Source organism: Maniola jurtina, chromosome 28 (genome assembly GCF_905333055.1).
Source record: "Maniola jurtina chromosome 28, ilManJurt1.1, whole genome shotgun sequence".
Taxonomy (NCBI): Eukaryota; Metazoa; Arthropoda; class Insecta; order Lepidoptera; family Nymphalidae; genus Maniola; species Maniola jurtina.
This window is the reverse complement of record NC_060056.1, coordinates 1,570,849-1,589,868: the sequence shown is the minus strand read 5'-3', so window position 1 is coordinate 1,589,868 and position 19,020 is coordinate 1,570,849. Positions and strand designations below refer to the sequence as shown.

At 38.5% G+C, this 19,020-nt stretch overlaps 2 protein-coding genes across 9 annotated transcripts; one reads left to right on the top strand and one right to left on the bottom strand.

The window, feature by feature from the left end:
- Positions 1-280: 280 nt before the first annotated feature.
- LOC123879717 (dynein axonemal light chain 1-like) lies at positions 281-3,218 on the bottom strand. 4 transcript variants are annotated; one of them, XM_045927615.1, is made up of 6 exons: positions 3,165-3,218; positions 2,303-2,484; positions 1,976-2,087; positions 1,188-1,334; positions 855-1,025; positions 281-384 (listed from the first exon to the last, which is right to left on the bottom strand). In XM_045927615.1, the coding sequence occupies exons 2-6, from the start codon at positions 2,455-2,457 to the stop codon at positions 331-333; spliced, it is 639 nt and encodes a 212-aa protein (XP_045783571.1). In that variant the 5' UTR covers positions 2,458-2,484; positions 3,165-3,218; the 3' UTR covers positions 281-330. The 4 variants fall into 4 exon arrangements, with proteins under 4 accessions (XP_045783571.1, XP_045783570.1, XP_045783572.1 ...); XM_045927614.1 differs by lacking the exon at positions 3,165-3,218 and adding an exon at positions 2,998-3,085; XM_045927616.1 differs by lacking the exon at positions 3,165-3,218 and adding an exon at positions 2,604-2,633.
- LOC123879693 (zinc finger protein 235-like) lies at positions 3,203-15,099 on the top strand. Of its 5 annotated transcripts, none has more exons than XM_045927576.1 (10): positions 3,203-3,364; positions 3,714-3,773; positions 4,848-5,012; positions 7,142-7,291; positions 8,083-8,156; positions 9,092-9,281; positions 9,551-9,784; positions 11,466-11,599; positions 12,334-12,490; positions 14,798-15,099. In XM_045927576.1, exons 2-10 carry the CDS (start codon positions 3,720-3,722, stop codon positions 14,951-14,953), a joined length of 1,314 nt encoding a protein of 437 aa, XP_045783532.1. In that variant the 5' UTR covers positions 3,203-3,364; positions 3,714-3,719; the 3' UTR covers positions 14,954-15,099. The 5 variants fall into 5 exon arrangements, with proteins under 5 accessions (XP_045783532.1, XP_045783528.1, XP_045783531.1 ...); XM_045927572.1 differs by having other exon boundaries at positions 3,204-3,364; positions 12,334-12,562; XM_045927575.1 differs by having other exon boundaries at positions 3,206-3,316; positions 12,334-12,562.
- The last annotated feature ends 3,921 nt before the right edge of the window (positions 15,100-19,020 follow it).

Sequence of the window (19,020 nt, the reverse complement as noted above, 5' to 3'; positions counted from 1 at the left end):
CAATAGGCGGAGAAGCGGTCTATCAGTTTTACTAAACGATGTTGACTATATATGATATGAGACTATAATACGGTCTCTACTGTATATAGTGATCTGTGGTCTCTTTTGACCTGCTTTTGACAAATAACAATGTTGCTAACTAGTTACCTACCTAATCTATTGAAGGATTGATTATTACATTATTACTATCTCCATAATGCTTACTTTTGGTAGAGACATGTAGAAATAGTGTTTTAAGTTGAAAATTGGTAGATAAATGAAAGACCGGAAGAACTAAGGAAAATGATTTTATTTTTCTCATATTTCTTAGTATTTTTTAACTATAGCTTTTTAGTCGTTTGGTTCAGCGCTGACTAAAGTTTCTACGCCATCACCACCATCAGGCTGAAACGGAGGAAATCAGTTTAATATAACAAATAAAATTCTAATAGGTTGTTATTATTAAATACTTAATGACGCCCGCGCTACTACTGCGTGGTTTTAGATTTTCAAAAATTCCGTGGGAACTTTATGATTGTATTTTTTTTTGGGCTAAAAAGTAGTCTTTATCTATCTCCAGCATGCAAGTTATCTCTGCACTAAGTATACGATTCCCAAAATTGCGTCTACCTGGATGTAGGCTTTTTGAAAATCCCGTTAAAACTTTCCCTGATAAAAAGTTAGTAGTAATAAAAAGTTTACATCCTTTCCCAGGATGGACCCATTTGTACCATACTTTGTACCAAATTATAGTTAAATCTAGAAGAAAAGCTAAAAGAAGCGAAAAGCTAGAAGATTGACAGAGAGACAGTCAGACAAACAGACAAGTTTAGTACGTATGGTCATTATGAACATGGAGTATAAACAAGATTCACCTCAAGATCAGCAACCGTCAACGGTGGCTCATCCTCCCGCAGAACAGTTTCTCCATCTAATTTTTTCAGTCCTGGTAGCCTTCTCGCTGCTTCTGAACGCCACACTTCTAATTCGCACGCGTCATAAAGAGGGTTCCCAACAAATAGAAGGTCTTCTAGATTTGGTAGCTCCTAAATATGCAACACAAACTCTAGAATTATCGTTATCATATGATATATCATATCATCATTCATCCTCAACCAATAGATGCACACAGCTGGGAATAGGTCTCTTGTAGGGACTTCCACAGACACGCCACGGTCTTTCGCCACCTGGTCAAACAAGTTGATTACCTGAAGTTTATTGAATTCACTCCATTCCTTAACCAAATTGTTGCTCATATACAGAACTTTCAAGTTTCTTAGCACATTTATGCCCTTAAGCTTCTCTACCAGATTGTAGGATATCCATAGCTCCTCTAAAGTATCCCCGACACATTCCTGAAAACAGTTTCTTTACAAATCACGTAGCAACAACTCTTGCCACGAAAGTAGTTTAAAGACCATGAGATGTAGACACTCAATTGATTATAGAAACAGACGTTGCATTGCAGAAGCCCATGACATGCACGGAACTAAAAGCTTAATTTGCAAAGCAGCTTTGCAAATTGTAGGATATGCTCCGGTGTCGGATTGAAACGTGCGTCGAGCGTGTTTGGGAGAATTTGTGTGGTGGTGCGTATTGCTCATTTGGTGGCTGGCTGTTCCTACATGTTGAGCAGTGGGAGGGCAGGTGGTGCATATCGCATGCTGCATACAGATTTGTCTGTTTCAGTGGATTATAGTAAATTAAGCTTTTAGTTCAGAACAGTAGCGAAGCTTCTTACGCATTGTTTATAGTCTCAGTCGCAACAATATTATGGCCTATAGGCACCGTACGTACGTACGTACGTAGGCATACGTACTGGTCAGCCAGTAAAGTGTGCTTAAGCAGCGTATTCATTCGTTAGTTTCACTTTTTGTGAGTTAAGCTCCATCCCAAACGACCCAAATGACTGGTTTCACTTTAAACCGTACCAACCAATCAACCTGTCGCAAGTAGCTGGCCCCCTTTTTAATTTTCATGAAGTGTATTCACTTACCATACCAGAAAAAGATTTAATATAATTTCTCCCAAGTGACAAAATACGTAATTTCTTCAAGCTATTTAGAGATGATACCTTTTCAATTAGGTTTGTCGATAAACTAAGTTTCCTGGAAATATATTATAACTAAATAGTTATATTATATGGAAAAGTTTTGTTGGCTGGTTTTTGATTTATCCTTCAATCGACGGATCGATGTTTGACCTGTTTGACGTGATTTTTTGTGAGTTACATAATTTTTGCGATTTGGGATTTTAATGATAAAGGCGAAAAATAAGATCCATTGCCAATTATTCAATTGAAAAGTTTCAAAATCTTTCTTACTCGCAGTTAACAAGACAAGATAAAGAATTATCCATTTTCTCTATTGGTGGCCACTGGAATACCAAACTAACTTCCGTAGCAGTGGCGGCCTGCTGTCCCGTTTTCTCTTCCCACCGTTTAATTGCTTCTTTGATTGTAGTGGCTTTGGCTGCCATTATAAAATAATTGACGGAATCTGTGTGCTAACGAAAATTATTTTTAACAACAAATTATAATATATTGCAACGTTAGCAACGGTATTGATAAAGCAGAGCTCGTTACAGAAAAGTTCTTATTATCTAAAAGTATGTATGGTAATCACCAAATCACTACGTTATTTATTATGATAAGAACCATGTCAAATATGCAATTACTAGTTGACGCCCGCGACTTCGCCCGCGTGGATTTAGGTTTGAAATCCCGTGGGAACTCTTTGGTTTTCCGGGATAAAAAGTAGCCTATGTGCTAATCCAGGATATTATCTATTTTCATTCCGAATTTCAGTCAAATCCGTCCAGTAGTTTTTGCGTGAAGGAGTAACAAACATACACACACACACACACACACACACACACACACAAACTTTCTCCTTTATAATATTAGTGTGATTGTATTTTAAACCGTTGAATAATAAATAAATAAGCGTATGCGTTTTGGTATCACTGTAAGCATGCTGAGATATTATTATTAAATAAATAAATAAATTATTTAGCTACTATTAAAATATAAAATCATATTTATTTTTAAGTCAAAATTAGTTAAAAATTATTATTAACGTGGCACCCATTCGTGATACATGATGCTTCAAACCGATGCCGACAACATGTGCGCATAGCTTAAGGTACCATAGACAAACTTTTGTTTCTTGCAAAAGGGCAATAACCTTTCAATATTATGCAAGCAGCTTCCCTCTTCCTTGTCGTTCACGAAATGGCGGATTGCTTTGTCATTAAAAACCAGGATTTTCTAGAATAGATTTGTAATTTGAGCTTTCATCAAGTGAAGAAATTCAACAAAAAGAGTTTTGTATTTTTGGTACATTGACTTGTCAAATTGACTTTTTTAATTTTTTCGAAACGCCAGGTTCTAATTTTTTCTTTTTTAATTTTTTTTTTTAATTAAAAAAAAACACGCCGGTTTTCCCTTTTCCCGAAACAAGCTTTGAAGTTTATTTTAGTGATTTGAAATGCACATTTTTGATTGTGTTTTGTATTTATAATAAATACGAGCCATTTTATGGTTATATTTTACATTTTGGTGATAAAATCAATACTTTTCTATGAATTCCGCCCGTTCCTGACTCCGTTGCTTGTGTGAAAAAAAAATGTTTTCTATGGATTGAATTCCCGCTTTTTTCTCGATATTTTAAAAAAGTGCGAATTTATAGTGCCACCAAATATTTAGCTATTTAGCTTTGTTTTTTTTCTTGCAGCGAAAAATGTCTTCAATACAAGTGCGAGCAGTGAATGTAGTGCCTGTTACCAAGATAAAGGTAAGTAAAAGTAATTATTTATCGATCCAGAAGCCGAGTAGACCTAGGTTGCGAAGAGCTTCATGGAGTCTGGCTCAAATGGCGCTCGCGTTGTTCTGCCTTGCCCGTGCACTCTAGCAGTACGTGCGTCGGTGTTTCGTCTACCGCCATGCATATATAGAGGACTCTCATTAACACCCATAACAAAAAGGTGTTTGTATATTAATAAATAAATAATATTTTAATTCAGACCATCTTATAATATACAAAGCAGTCTATATAGATACTTAGTGTTTTAGTAACAATAATTCCTTATAGTAATGTTAGTATAAAGTAAATAAATGAAGTAGCCTACCATGGTAACTCTAGCCCAACGTTTTATTATTGAGCATCCCTTATTGCACCCAGAAGGCAGTTGTGGCTGCTACGAAGGCGCTGTAGGAGTGATATCCTTTACAGATAATGGCATGAAAGCCATCAGTCCTGGCCTGTGAACATCCCACTTGCACAACAGTCCCTCGGCAACCCCAACAGCATTCTGCATCATACATCTACATCAAGCAAATCTTTTCTTTTCTTTTTTCTTTTTAAAAAAAAAAGAATATTAGCCACATTGGATAGAATCAGGCGTTACTTTGCGGAAGTTCATGTTTAGCAAGAAACAGTTAAAAATTATTTTGCTATAATCCGCCAACAGATAAAATCTGTATGGTCAAACATGCAGTTACAAGCTAAGCACCGCTTACCTCCCCAACCAAGCAATAAAGCCAAGTTCCCAAGCAAGCACTGCCACCACCACTCACATGCACCACCACACAAGACTTTTCCACTACCCTCGAGGCACGTTTCGCCCCGACACCGGAGCATCCTCAGGAGATTTCGACTTGACAATACAGCATTGTAAATGACTAATATTCCCCTTTCCTCTCCAACTAAGCGTCAGGCTTGTGCCAGGAGTGGGTACGACAATAGTGCAAGGGGTGGGGTTTGAACCGCCGACCTTTCGGAATTCAGTCCGCTCCTCAACCGTTGAGATATCCAGGCTCTAATTGGATAAAATCTATTGAGGTAATCCAAAGTTGTATTCCTTTGTAGTTAGAAAAGCTGGATGATGAGGAGTTGGAGGATACAGTGTTATGCCGGTTATGCTCTAAAGCCTTTGTGTCGGAGATGGCTGTGAGGAACCATGCGCGGATGGAGCATATCGAGGAGTTTGAGGCTGGGGCAGACCTCTACATGAAATCTGAATACTCAGGATTGGTAAGTCAATACAGTGGATCCCCGGTAATCCGACAAACGTTTTGCAGGGCAGTGTCGGACTATCGAATTTGTCGGATTATAGAGTACTGCATAAGAACCCCTATAGTCTGCCGTTTTTTAACCTCCAACCAAAAAAGAGGGGTGTTATAAGTTTGACGTGTGTATCTGTGTATCTGTGTATCTGCGTATCTGTGTATCTGTCTGTGGCATCGTAGCGCCTAAACGAATGAACCGATTTTAATTTAGTTTTTTTTTTGTTTGAAAGGTGGCTTGATCGAGAGTGTTCTTAGCTATAATATAAAAAAATTGGTTCAGCCGTTTAAGAGTTATCAGCTCTTTTCTAGTTTTCTTGTAGAAAAGAAGGTTAGATAACCGTTAGGTTCATAATATTATGTCAATAGACAAATGTCAAGCTGTCAAGATGGACGTTGCCTAAATACATAATTATTTATTTGAAAATGATGTTTTGGAAAACTCAAATACTTTGGATCGTCGGGGGTGTTATAAATTTTTAATTTACACTTGTTACAAAAGAGTACCTTGTAATCCGACAAATCAAAGATCCAACGATAAGATTCTATATGTTTTACATACCTACTCTGAAATACGAATCATAGGTACTTCACTATGTATATCAAAAGTAAATCACATCACATCACACTAATACTATAAAGGGGAAAGTTTGTGTGTATGTGTATATGTATGTGTGTGTATGTTGGTTACTCCTTCACGCAAAAAACTACTAAACGGATTGGGCTGAAATTAAGATTGGAGATGGATAATACCCTGGATTAGCACATAGGCTACTTTTCATCCCGGAAAATTAAAGTGTTCCCACGGGTTAAAAAACTTACATCCACGCAAATGAAGTCGCGGGCATCAGCTAGTTCAATGATAAAATAGACTTGTCTGATCACAGGGGGTGCCGGATTAGAAAGGGGCCGGATTACCGGGGGTCTACTAGTAGGGTAGATAGATTCGGCTGGCCCGTCTTGTACTACATATTGTTGCGGAAGGATTTTTTTTACTCAGATACGAGCTCTTGATTGCAATCTCACCTAGTTGCCTATAATTTTATTTCTTCACACTATCGAACTTCACACTAATAGTACCTATAAACACACTTTCATGCAAAAACTACTGGACGGATTTGGATAGCAATGGAGATAGATTAGTCACACTATCACACTAATATTATAAAGGCGAAAGTTTCTATGTGTGTGTGTGTGTGTATGTTTGTTACTCCTTCGCGCAAAAACTACTGGACGGATTTGGCTGAAATTCGGAATGGAGATAGATAATATCCTGGATTAGCACATAGGCTACTTTTATCCCGGAAAACCAAAGAGTTCCCACGGGATTTCGAAAAACCCAAATTCACGCGGACGAAATCGCGGGCGTCAGCTAGTTGCCTATAATTTTATTTCTTCACACTATCAAACTTCACACTAATAGTATAAACACACTATTTTTCTATTATTATTATTACACCAACAAATTCCATACAAATAAGACAAAAAAAAATTACAAAATAACTTCAGTATGGCTACTAGTCACTTTCATGCAAAAACTACTGGATGGATTTGGATAGCAATGGAGATAGATTCATCATCATCATCATCATCAGCCTGTGGACGTCCACTGCTGGACATAGGCCTTCCCTAAAGAGCGCCACCACACCCGGTCCTCAGCCTTCCTCATCCAGCCACTTCCCGCCAGCCGCTTAATATCATCGGTCCATCGTGCTGGAGGGCGTCCCACACTACGTTTGCTTAAACGCGGTCTCCACTCAAGGACTTTCCGGCTCCAACGGCCATCGCCTCTACGACAAGCATATAGGAGATAGATTAGTTAGTTATAAATTAGTAGATAGTTACGTACTTAATTATCACCACTATATCTACAAATTTAACAATTTTGACCATCAAAAAGAGTGCAATTGTACCTACTTTGAATAAATGATTTTGACTTTGACTTTGATTATACCCCGGATTAACACATAGGCTACTTTTTATCCCGGAAAACAAATGGGTTTCCCACGGGATCTTTAAAAACCTATACCCATGTGAAAGAAGTCGCCGGCATCAGCTAGTATTCTCTATTTGTCTCATTTTATTACATTGTTTCAGAAACGGAAATATACAGAAGATATACAAAATATCAGTTCGGAGCTGGTCTCCTCGATGGAGCCGACTGCTGTAACCAGCCTGGCCTCCAAGGATGTCAGTTACATCATCATCAAGGACCAGGATGCTATGACGGTCCAGAAGATGAGGAAGGTGATCTCATATTTTCTGATGTTAGCATACTATCATCATCATCATTATATTAACATGGCCGTTGCCCCCCGTACCCCCCTTCCGCGGTTCTAGGGGAGGGGAGGGGGGGGGGGGGCAACGGTACTTTTTCACGCCGCCGCCGCGATCCAGCGGCTCGATGTAAAAAAAACAGATTTTACTTTACTTTACAATAGTTTATCTATACATACATATGTATAGATAAACTATTTCTACAATTTTATTATATAATAAAATTGTAGAAAAGTGGTGTCTGTACAATGGAAATATATAAAAAAAAGTAGCAGGGGTTGTTATTATATCGATGCCAAACCCGAAATTGTAATTAATTTTTTTTTGTCTGTTTGTCTGTGTGTTTGTGCACGCTAATATCAGAAACGGCTTATTCGATTTAGATACGGTTATCACACTCGGTCACTAATATATTGTGGTAAGCTTCACTTAACATTTAGTGTTTATTTCATATCAATCGGTTCATAAATAAAAAAGTTATGTCAATTTAAAAATATGCTGCCCGAAAAGTCACTATTCCACGCGAACGAAGTCGCGGGCACAGCTAGTTAAATAATAAAATAGAGAATTTCAAAAGTATGTATGAAATGAAATGTTGGCGTATGAAAATAGGCATGGGAGATTTCAAACTTTTCTTGAGAGAACACTATTTCTCACTGAGTCAGCAAAAACGATTTTTTCTCACTGATTTTAGACAACAAAGTCGCCCTTTTTGAGCTAGTGATGCGAAAAATAAATTGTTATATATTCTTACATTGCAGCTTAGAAACTCAGTGAAACAGGCGAAGTCAGAAAAACAAGTAACGAAGAAAGAAAAAGAAGTGGTACCTATAAGGTAAGTGAGCATCACATCAATATAACTGATGTGAAATTTCTGTAGCCATACCTCTTCCAGGTTAGCCCGCTACCATCTTAGATTACATCATCACTTACCACCAGGTGAGATTTCAGTCAAGGGCTCACTTGTATCCAAATATATATATTTTTTTTTAAAACCGGCCAAGTGTGAGTCAGACTCGCACACTGAGGGTTCCGTACTCGGGTATTTTTCAGACATTTTGCACGATAAATCAAAAACTATCATACATAAAAATAAATAAACATCTGTTTTAGCATGTATACGTAAAGCCCTTTCATATGATTTCCCACTTAATATAGTTATCTTACTTCGAAAATTGAAACACATTTTAATTTTTTTTTAATGATGTCACCACAAATTCGCGGTTTTCAGATTTATTCCTGTACTTGTGCTATAAGACCTACCTACCTGCCAAATTTCATGATTCTAGGTCAACGGGAAGTACCCTATAGGTTTCTTGACAGATAGATTAAGGGTACCGTTTTTCCTTTTGAGGTACGGAACCCTAAAAATAAAGAAAAATATTAGAATCAAAAATCATATTTTAAGACTCTTCTTTATTAATAAGGAGTTAGTTGACTCCTTTTCACCTATGAGTGGTTATTGGCCCCCTCCGCTATTTAAGGGTTAGTCAGCCCTTTTTCCCAACCAGGGGTTATTTGACCCCTCTCTGTTGTTAAAGGGATATTTAACCTCTCTTTACCAACAAGGGGTTATTTGACCCTTTTTCATCAATAAGGGGTTATTTGACCCCTTTTCACCAATAAGGGGTTATTTGACCCCTTTTCATCAATAAGGGGTTATTTAACCCCTATTTAATAATAAGGGATTATTTGACCCTTTTCATCAATTAGGGGTTATTTGACCCCTCCTTGTATTAAGAGGTTTAATTAACCCCTCGATTTTTCCAGCGGTCCCTTCGAATGTCTCCAGCCATCCACCAGCAACCCAGAAGAGGTATGCCATCAGATGTTCCTCTCGTGCTGTGAATACTCCGCCCACTTTAGAGATGAGCACACTCGCAGACGCAAAGGAAGCCGGTGTCAAGTGTGCGAGAAATTTATCGCTGCTTACGATAATTTGACGCCATACAGCTGTCAGGTAAGACACCAATTTTTTATTTTTTTTATTTTTATAATCCAAAATATTATTATTTATGTAATTTACCTATTTTCTGTTTTTTTTCCTATGTACCTTCTTATACCCGGCTATTGTGTGTTTTAACTTTGTGATAACTTTTCGTTGGAGACTGTTGTGGTATGTGCTTTGTATTTGTGCTACCTTTTGTTTATTTTTAATACTGTTTGTCTCCATAAAAAAAATGATGTTTATGTATTTGTATGATCATAATAACACTGCTGACATTTCAGTTATGCAGCATGGTCTTCGAGAACAGCAAAGACATGACGGAACACAGCCAAACGGCCCACATCAAGTTAAAGCCCTTCCAATGCTCTGTATGTCTAAAGCGCTTCACCCAGCAAGGCGGGTTGCAGCAACATATGCGCCGACACACTGGAGATCGCCCCTTCCCCTGTACTTACTGCACTAAAGCCTTCACACAGAAATCCGGGCTGGACCAACACTTGAGGATACACACTAAGGTATGTCAATGCTCTGTATGTCTTCAAGGTGGGTTACAGCAACATATGCGGCACACTGGAGACCGCCCCTTCCCCTGTACTTACTGCACTAAAGCCTTCACACAGAAATCTGGACTCGACCAACACTTGAGGATACACACTAAGGTATCTACATCCTTCGAATCCTCAGTATGTCTTCAAGGCGGGTTACAGAAACATATGTGACGGCACACTGGAGACCGCCCCTTCCTCTGTACTTACTGCACTAAAGCCTTCACACAGAAATCCGGGCTGGACCAACACTTGAGGATACACACTAAGGTATCTACATCCTTCGAATCCTCAGTATGCCTTCAAGGCGGGTTGCAGCAACATATGTGACGGCACACTGGAGATCGCCCCTTCCCCTGTACTTACTGCACTAAAGCCTTCACACAGAAATCTGGATTCGACCAACACTTGAGGATACACACTAAGGTATCTACATCCTTCGAATCCTCAGTATGTCTTCAAGGCGGGTTGCAGCAACATATGCGTCGGCACACTGGAGATCGCCCCTTCCCCTGTACTTACTGCACTAAAGCCTTCACACAGAAATCCGGGCTGGACCAACACTTGAGGATACACACTAAGGTATCTACATCCTTCGAATCCTCAGTATGTCTTCAAGGCGGGTTGAAGCAACATATGCGCCGACACACTGGAGATCGCCCCTTCCCCTGTACTTACTGCACTAAAGCCTTCACACAGAAATCTGGACTTGACCAACACTTGAGGATACACACTAAGGTATCTACATCCTTCGAATCCTCAGTATATCTTCAAGGCAGGTTACAGAAACATATGTGACGGCACACTGAAGATCGCCCCTTCCCCTGTACTTACTGCACTAAAGCCTTCACACAGAAATCTGGACTCGACCAACACTTGAGGATACACACTAAGGTATCTACATCCTTCGAATCCTCAGTATGTCTTCAAGGCGGGTTACAGAAACATATGTGACGGCACACTGAAGATCACCCCTTCCCCTGTACTTACTGCTCTAAAGCCTTCACACAGAAATCCGGGCTCGACCAACACTTGAGGATACACACTAAGGTATCTACATCCTTCGAATCCTCAGTATGTCTTCAAGGCAGGTTGCAGCAACATATGCGCCGACACACTGGAGGTCGCCCCTTCCCCTGTACTTACTGCACTAAAGCCTTCACACAGAAATACGGGCTCGACCAACACTTGAGGATACACACTAAGGAAGGTATCTACATCCTTCGAATCCTCAGTATATCTTCAATGGTTACATACTTTTATGTGCAAAGTTCAATACCGAAGCCGGGACGGTTCGCTAGTCCATACTAATAAATACGAAAGTTTGTCCATCTTTCTGTCTGCTAGGTTTCACGGTCCAACAGTCTAACCGATTATGATGAAAGGTACAGAGTTAGCTTACATCCCAGGGAAGGGGATAGGTTACTTTTTATCCCAGAAAATCAGATTTCCCACAGGATTCTTAAAGGCCCATATGGTTAACAGATTTAGATGAAAGGTACAGATGTAGCATGCATCCCGGGAATTGACATAGGCAACTATTTATCCCGGAAAATCAAACAGTTCCCACGGGATTTAAAAAAAACTAAATCCACGCGGACGAAGTCGCGGGCATCGTCTATTTAATAATTTTTTTTTTTTTCATTTTTAGGAAAAACCGTACAGATGTGTGATATGCAGCAAAGCGTTCTGTCAGTCCGTGCATCTTCAGCAACATATGAGGACTCACACCAACGTCGCGCCGTTCCAATGCGGTATATGCCAGAAACGGTTCAAACAGAGCAGGTATGTCAACCCTTCGTTTTTTAGGGTTCCGTACCTCAAAAATAAAAACGGAACCCTTATAGGATCACTTTGTTGTCTGTCTGTCTGTCCGTCGTGTCTGTCAAGAAACCTATAGAGTAGTTCCCGTTGACCTAGAATCATGAAATTTGGCAGATAGGTAGGTTTTATAGCACAAGTACAGAAATTAATCTGAAAACCACGAATTTGTGGTTACATCATTTAAAAAAAAATTTAAATGTGTTTCAATTTTCAAAATAAGATAACTATGCCAAGTGGGGTATCATATGAAAGGGTTTTACGTATACATTCTAAAACAGATTTTTATTTATTTTTATGCATAACAGTTTTTGATTTATCGTGCAAAATGTTGGAAAAATACCTGAATACGGAACCCTCGGTGTGCGATTCTGCCTCGCACTTGGCCGGTTTTTTTTTTCTAATGAAGCAATATCAGAGTAAGTGGGGACTTCGTTTGTGTTGGTGTTAGCTGGCGGTCGTGCTCTGCCTTTTTGGAGTGTTTTTTTTTTTGTTAAAACTGACTGGAAAGCGCTCTAAGGGGGTGCCGTGCGTGTGTCGGCGAGCGCCGGCACAGACGGGGTCCACACTTGTATAGTTTAACTAACTTGTTACAAATAACTACAAACTTGACATTGGCTAATCTTTGTAAAGCCAGACGAGAGAGGAGAAAGGAGTAAGTGTGAGAGAAATATATCTCTATTTCTTCTTATTTGCAGCCACTTAAACTACCATCTAAGATACCACAACATGGTCAAAATGACGGACGAACAAAAACTCAAGTACGCTGCATTGATGAGTGAAATGACAAAGCAAGACTACGTTGAAGTTGAGGTGGACCCAGCGTTGACGTCACAAGTGATCGACCAATCAGAGGTAAGCGAGCAGCCCTCTGATTGGTCGAATGATAAATCACAGGATTGCAACCAGTCGGAATCAGCGGAGGAGGTAATGTATTAATCGTATTTATGCATCGACACTTCATACAAGCGAACTCACCTATCACTACTAGTCTACTACCGGAACACCGGCCTATCCGCACACGTTCTGTGTGTTTGTGTAACGGTAGAGCTGAATACTAATTAATTGTATAAAGCTTTATTGCGACTTGCAACAAAATAATAGTTACATGGGTACTTAAAAATAACCAAAAACGGGTTAAGTGCGGATTGGACTTGCATACGAAGGGTTCCGTGCCTTTGTACAAGATGTGCCTAGGACTTCGTCTGTGTCGATGTTAGCTGGCGGGAGTGCTCTACCTTTTTGGAGTGTTTTTTTTTTTGTTAAAACTGACTGGAAAGCGCTCTAAGGGGGTGCCGTGCGTATGTCGGCGAGCGCCGGCACAGACGGGGTCCATACTTGTATAGTTTAACTAACTTGTTACAAATAACTACAAACTTGACATTGGCTAATCTTTGTAAAGCCAGAGGAGAGAGAGAAAAAAAAAAGATGTACCTAATACTTTTATGTACGAGGGGTGGCTGAAAAGTTCTGAGCCTAGGGCATTAAAAGTCTAGATAAAAATCTAAATAAAATTTATTTTTCAATATAGTCCCCATGGACTTCAATGCACTTTTGACATCTTTTATAGAGGGCTTGTATCCCTGAAAAAAAATAAGCCGCGTCTTTAGCTTGAAAATGTTCATTTACGGCCGCCTTCATCTCTTCATCATCTCCAAATCTTCGTCCCCGAAGGTCCTTTTTCAAATTTTTAAATAGAAAATAGTCGCTAGGGGCCAGATCTGGACTATAGGGAGGGTGGTTCACTTCATCGAATCCAGTTTCTCGCAAGGCTTGCCTCGCAATGCGCGCTGTGTGAACCGGCGCATTGTCTTGCAGAAACAAAATTCCTTTGCTGATTTTGCCTCTTCTTTTTTCAACAATGGCTTCGCGAACTTTTTTCAAAAGCCCTGCATAATACTCTGCATTCATCGTAGTTTTTTTTTGGAAGTAATCTATGAGTAAAACTCCTTCGCAATCCCAAAAAATGGTGGCCATGAGTTTGGAAGCCGATTTTTCCACCTTGAACTTCTTCGGCGGCTTTTCCCCCTTCTCTATCCATTGCATTGACTCTTGTTTCGACTCCGGGTCGTATTGTCGGATCCACGTTTCATCAACGGTGACAATACGAGTGCAAATTTCCTCCAAATTGTCCTTGCACAGGTCTATAAATTCTTCGGAAGTTTCAACTCGTCGCTGCTTGTCCAGTGGCGTGAGCATTTTAGGCACCCAACGCGCACTGACTTTATTCATATGCAAATGATTATGCATAATGTCTCCAACTCGTTCCTTACTGATGCTCAGCTCTTCTGCTATCTGCCACAATTTTACTCGCCGATCGTCCAGTACAATTTTTTTTACTTTTTCGATGTTTTCATCAGTGACTGCGGTGTTCGGCCGGCCCGAGCGGGGGTCGTCTTCCAGAGTCTCTCGGCCTTGTTGGAATAGGCGTGTCCATCGTTTAACCGTGGCTGACGACGGTCCAGATTCTCCGTATACACTAGACATTTCTTCAAAAATTTCTTTTGCTGTTTTCCCCTTTTTTACGAGGAATTTTATGACGGCGCGATGTTCCAATTTCGTTAACTGCAGCGATGACTCAGACATGTTGATGTTCACGGTTCAATTACTCAAAGCTTAATGAAGCTAATGACATGAAACTTTTCTTATATAGTGGGTAGATGTCGCTCAACTAGTGACCCGCCGGATGAGTAATTAGCACGAATGCAAGTGCCTTAGGCTCAGAACTTTTCAGCCACCCCTCGTAGAACATTGCAAGTTAATGACGGACTGCGCCATCTAACCACAAATTCACGGTTTTCGGATTTTTAGACTTACCTATCTGCCAAATTTCATGAGTGTAGGTCAATGGAAATACCCAATAGGTTTTCTTGACAGACAGACATAGAACAAAGTGATCTTATAAGGGTTCCTTTTGACCGAAAAAAGGAAAACAATTTTGCCTAGGGTGCAAAGGCGGCCTTATCACTGAGTGACGCTAGTCAAGCGGTACAAAGACAACTCTTTACTTATAACGGTTCATGAGATACAGCCCGCTGACAGACAGACTAATGGAGGAGGAGGACCTCATCGGAGGTTTAGTAATAGAGTCCCGTTGGCACTCTTAGGATACGGAACCCTAAAAGTCCAAAAAACCCAAAGTAACGTTTTATCATTTTACAGATTCAAGAGGAAGAAATTGACCAATCAGAGATGGCGCAAGATGAAATCGACCAATCGGAGTCTCAGCAAAGTGACAATAACGAGGAAACCGGTGAAACTGTCTATATTATGGAGGAAAGTGACATGTGGTGCGAAAGTGTAGTTTGTGAACAGTGACTTTAGGTGTTTTAAATTTGGAATATCGGAAAAATTTAAGTTCGGGGTCCAAATGACCCCTTACAAAATTTACGGGGTTTAAATGACCCTGTAGAATAGAATGAAATATTTTTGTATATAAATAAACTTTTACAAGTTCTTTTGAATCGTCAAAATATAATTCAACCCTAGTTTGGAATGCCCTTCCTACTGAAAAGAACTACCAAGAAACTCGGCGGTTGCTCTTTTAAAATGTTCAATTTACAATAATATTATGCCATGCTTTATAAGCAATTGCAGCCCCGCACATTGCTGGAGCGAGTCAAATCCATGCTATTTTTATCATTTTACTGTACTTTTAAAATGTGTGTATGAAGTTGTAATGACTTCTGAAAATGATAGGGTTAAATGTCGTCAAAAAAATATGTGGGATTACTAACTACCCACTATAAAATTATGGGGTTCAAATTACCCCATGAAATTATTGGGTTGACATGAACCCTATAAAATTCATGGGGTTTCCGTGTAAATGACCCCATAAATTATATGTGGTCAAAAAAAGACATTTATAGAGGTCTTTTAAATTTTTAGAGGTTTAAATTATACTTATAGTGTTTAATTGACCCTAATAAAATGTATTATATAGTTTAAATTACCCCTAAAAGGTTTTATTGCAAGTTTAGAAGAAATATTTGGCTATCGGAAAATTGCATTTAGCAAAGCACAACAAATATTTATGATCTTTAGTAAAGTAGTAGTATTATCCATACTAATATTCTAAATGTGAAAGTGTGTGTCTGTTTTTTGCGGCTCATCTATTTAACCGATTTCAATGAAAGATGCAGAAATAGCTTGCATCGTCTGAACCTGGAAAGAGGTTTTAAAAAACCTAAATCCACAAGGACGAAGTCGCGGGCATGATCTAGTAAAAATAATAATATAAAGTGGGCTCTACACTCGCGGCGCAAACGGCCGAGTATTATTATCCATACTAATATTCTAAATGTGAAAGTGTGTGTCTGTTTTTTGCGGCTCATCTGTTTAACCGATTTCAATGAAAGATGTAGAAATAGCTTGCATCGTCTGAACCTGGAAAGAGGTTTTAAAAAACCTAAATCCACAAGGACGAAGTCGCGGGCATGATCTAGTAAAAATAGTAATATTAAGTGGGCTCTACACTCGCGGCGCAAACGGCCGCGAAAGCCCGCGACAACTGCGAATCACGAGTGTAGATGTTCACACCTTCGCGTTCGCGCGTGGCGCCTTTCCCCGATCAGTGTCGGTTTTTGGTCCGCGACAAAGGGTTTCGTCCATAGTCACGAACAAGACTGTGAAGATTTGCGAGTGTGGAGGGACACAGTTCACGCGTGGATCGCGGCATACATCCACGGCGTGAAAAAACGCGCGACTTCGCGTGCGAGTGTAGAGCCGGCTTAATAAGTATTGTTCGCGGCAGGACGAGATGATGAAGGATAGTGAGGCGACATCACATAATCCTACTATATCGATAATTTTTTGAATGAGACAAAACCAACAAACAGAGTAATCTATACATATAATAAAATTGTAGAAAAGTGGTGTCTGTACAATTGAAATATATAAAAAAAAAGTAACAGGGGTTGTTATTATATCGATGCCGAACCCGAAATTGTATTTAATTTTTTTTTTGTCTGTTTGTCTATGTGTTTGTGCACGCTAATATCAGAAACGGCTTATTCGATTTAGATACGGGTTTCACTAATATATTGTAGAAAGCTTCACTTAACATTTAGTGTTTATTTCATGTCAATCGGTTCATAAATAAAAAAGTTATGTCAATTTAAAGAATCACGGCGAACATTTTTAACGTACAGAGTATATGCTGCCCGAAAAGTCACTATTCCACGCGAACGAAGTCGCGGGCACAGCTAGTAAAATAATTAATTACCACCTTTTTTCAAAGCACATAATATTTTATTCAATACAATCAAAATAAAAAAAACTTATATTAATATCGCTATAAACACTTGATTTCAACATTAATTGTTTATGTGGTCCTATTAATTTTTGAATCTGATTTTTTATAGCCATAGATTCTTTTCAATATCCCATGTTGACCTGTCGCGAACAATTATATTAATCTGACAACACTAGTATGAAATTTACTTACCTAAGTAAATATTATTGTAAAATATATTATTATTATTTTATTAGAATTAGATTTTTTATGATTTAATTTCAAGTTAGACACTTTTTACTGCATACATATTATTATTGATTAATTTAATAAAATACTGACAATATTTACCTAATGAATGATTAATTTTGTTAATTTTTTAATACTTTTTTACTGTACATAATATTCATTAATTTAATAAAATAGTCTTAGTATTTAACGGGTGTTTAATTTTTCCTGTTTGTCTCATTAATTTTCTGCGCTACAGATCTTCCTGATTCCTAACCTCTTTGAGGACTTCGTCTGTGTTGGTGTTGGCTGGCGGACATGCTCTGCCTTTTTGGTGTGTTTTTTTTTTGTTAAAACTGACTGGAAGGCGCTCTAAGGGGGTGCCGTGCGTGTGTCGGCGAGCGCCGGCACAGACGGGGTCCATACTTGTATAGTTTAACTAACTTGTTACAAATAACTACAAACTTGACATTGGCTAATCTTTGTAAAGCCAGACGAGAGAGAGGAAAAAAAAACCTCTTTGAGGTTAGGAATTAGGAGGATTGTAGCCATCGATGATTGTAGCGCCGTGTCTGTGTCGTGATCACTTACGTAAGTAACTTACGAAATTAACTTACGACAGTTTTACAAATGTAAACTTATAGATACTCGTAGTTTAGCGTATGTATACTTACAACTTACGCAAGTTTAAAAATTTACTTACGTGATTAAAACTAAAGTGTTATCGCGGCCTAAGTGTATGCACTATTTACATCAAAATCGATTCAATCGTATTGGAGAATAATACAAGTGTAAATTAAAAATTTATAACACCCCCGACAAGTGAAGGTTACAGTAAGAACTAGAAAAGAGCTGATAACTTTCAAACGGCTGACTGAACCAATTTTCTTGGATTATAGCTAAGAACACTCTCGATCAAGCCACCTTTCAAACAAAAAAAACTAAATTAAAATTGGTTCATTAGTTTAGGCGCTACGATGCCACAGACAGATACACACATACACACGTCAAACTTATAACACCCCTCTTTTTTGGTCGGGGGTTAAAAAATAATTGATAGTATCGTTAGTTGACGTCTATCGATAGGCAACTCTATACTCCATTTTCGGTTATTGAGTTTCATCGATGTTTTACTACATTGGTTTACAATCATTATTTTGGTTTTATCCTAGTAAGCCTTCTTCCTTCCTATCTTAGACCACATCATCACTTTCCATCAGGTGTGATTGTGGTCAAGCGCTTAGCTATAGTGAATAAAAAAAAAAAGAATAGTACATATTGATACGATCTTGGATGGATACGATCGCTTAGTTCGCTTTACATTTTGTCGTTTAAAAAAAAGAAGTTTTTAATTAAAGTAATAATTAATCTAGCTTAATTTTGTTTGAAAAATGTGTAACTATAACGCGTAGAACGAAACGTGACAGAATTTTGCCATAGAGTTATGACCATCGACAAAGATAGCCAGTGACACATGGACGTATTGTTTATATACTATCTCTATGCAGTGACATCGGAGTCGGAAAGTCATTGAAATGTCAATGATTCCAGACCTAAAAACTTTCCCTAATTTGAAACTACATTATTTTTGTAAGAATAATGAAATATGTAGTTATATGGACAACATCAATAATAATAATGATAATTAATCATATTAATATGTAAATAATTAAAGAAAAATGCTAGTTATCTGACAGACGAACTGACAGATCTATCAACGCACAGTTCAAATTACTAAATAGATCAAGCTGTTTGGCATAAAAGAATACCTATTAGAAAATCCTAAAGTTTTAAACTATATTCAAGCAAATCACATTGATCCATTGCTTTGTTGCAACATGACTGACGGATAAACTAACAAACTTACACACTTTTGCATTTATAATATGCGTAGTGATTAAGCTTATCAAAGTAGTATCTATGT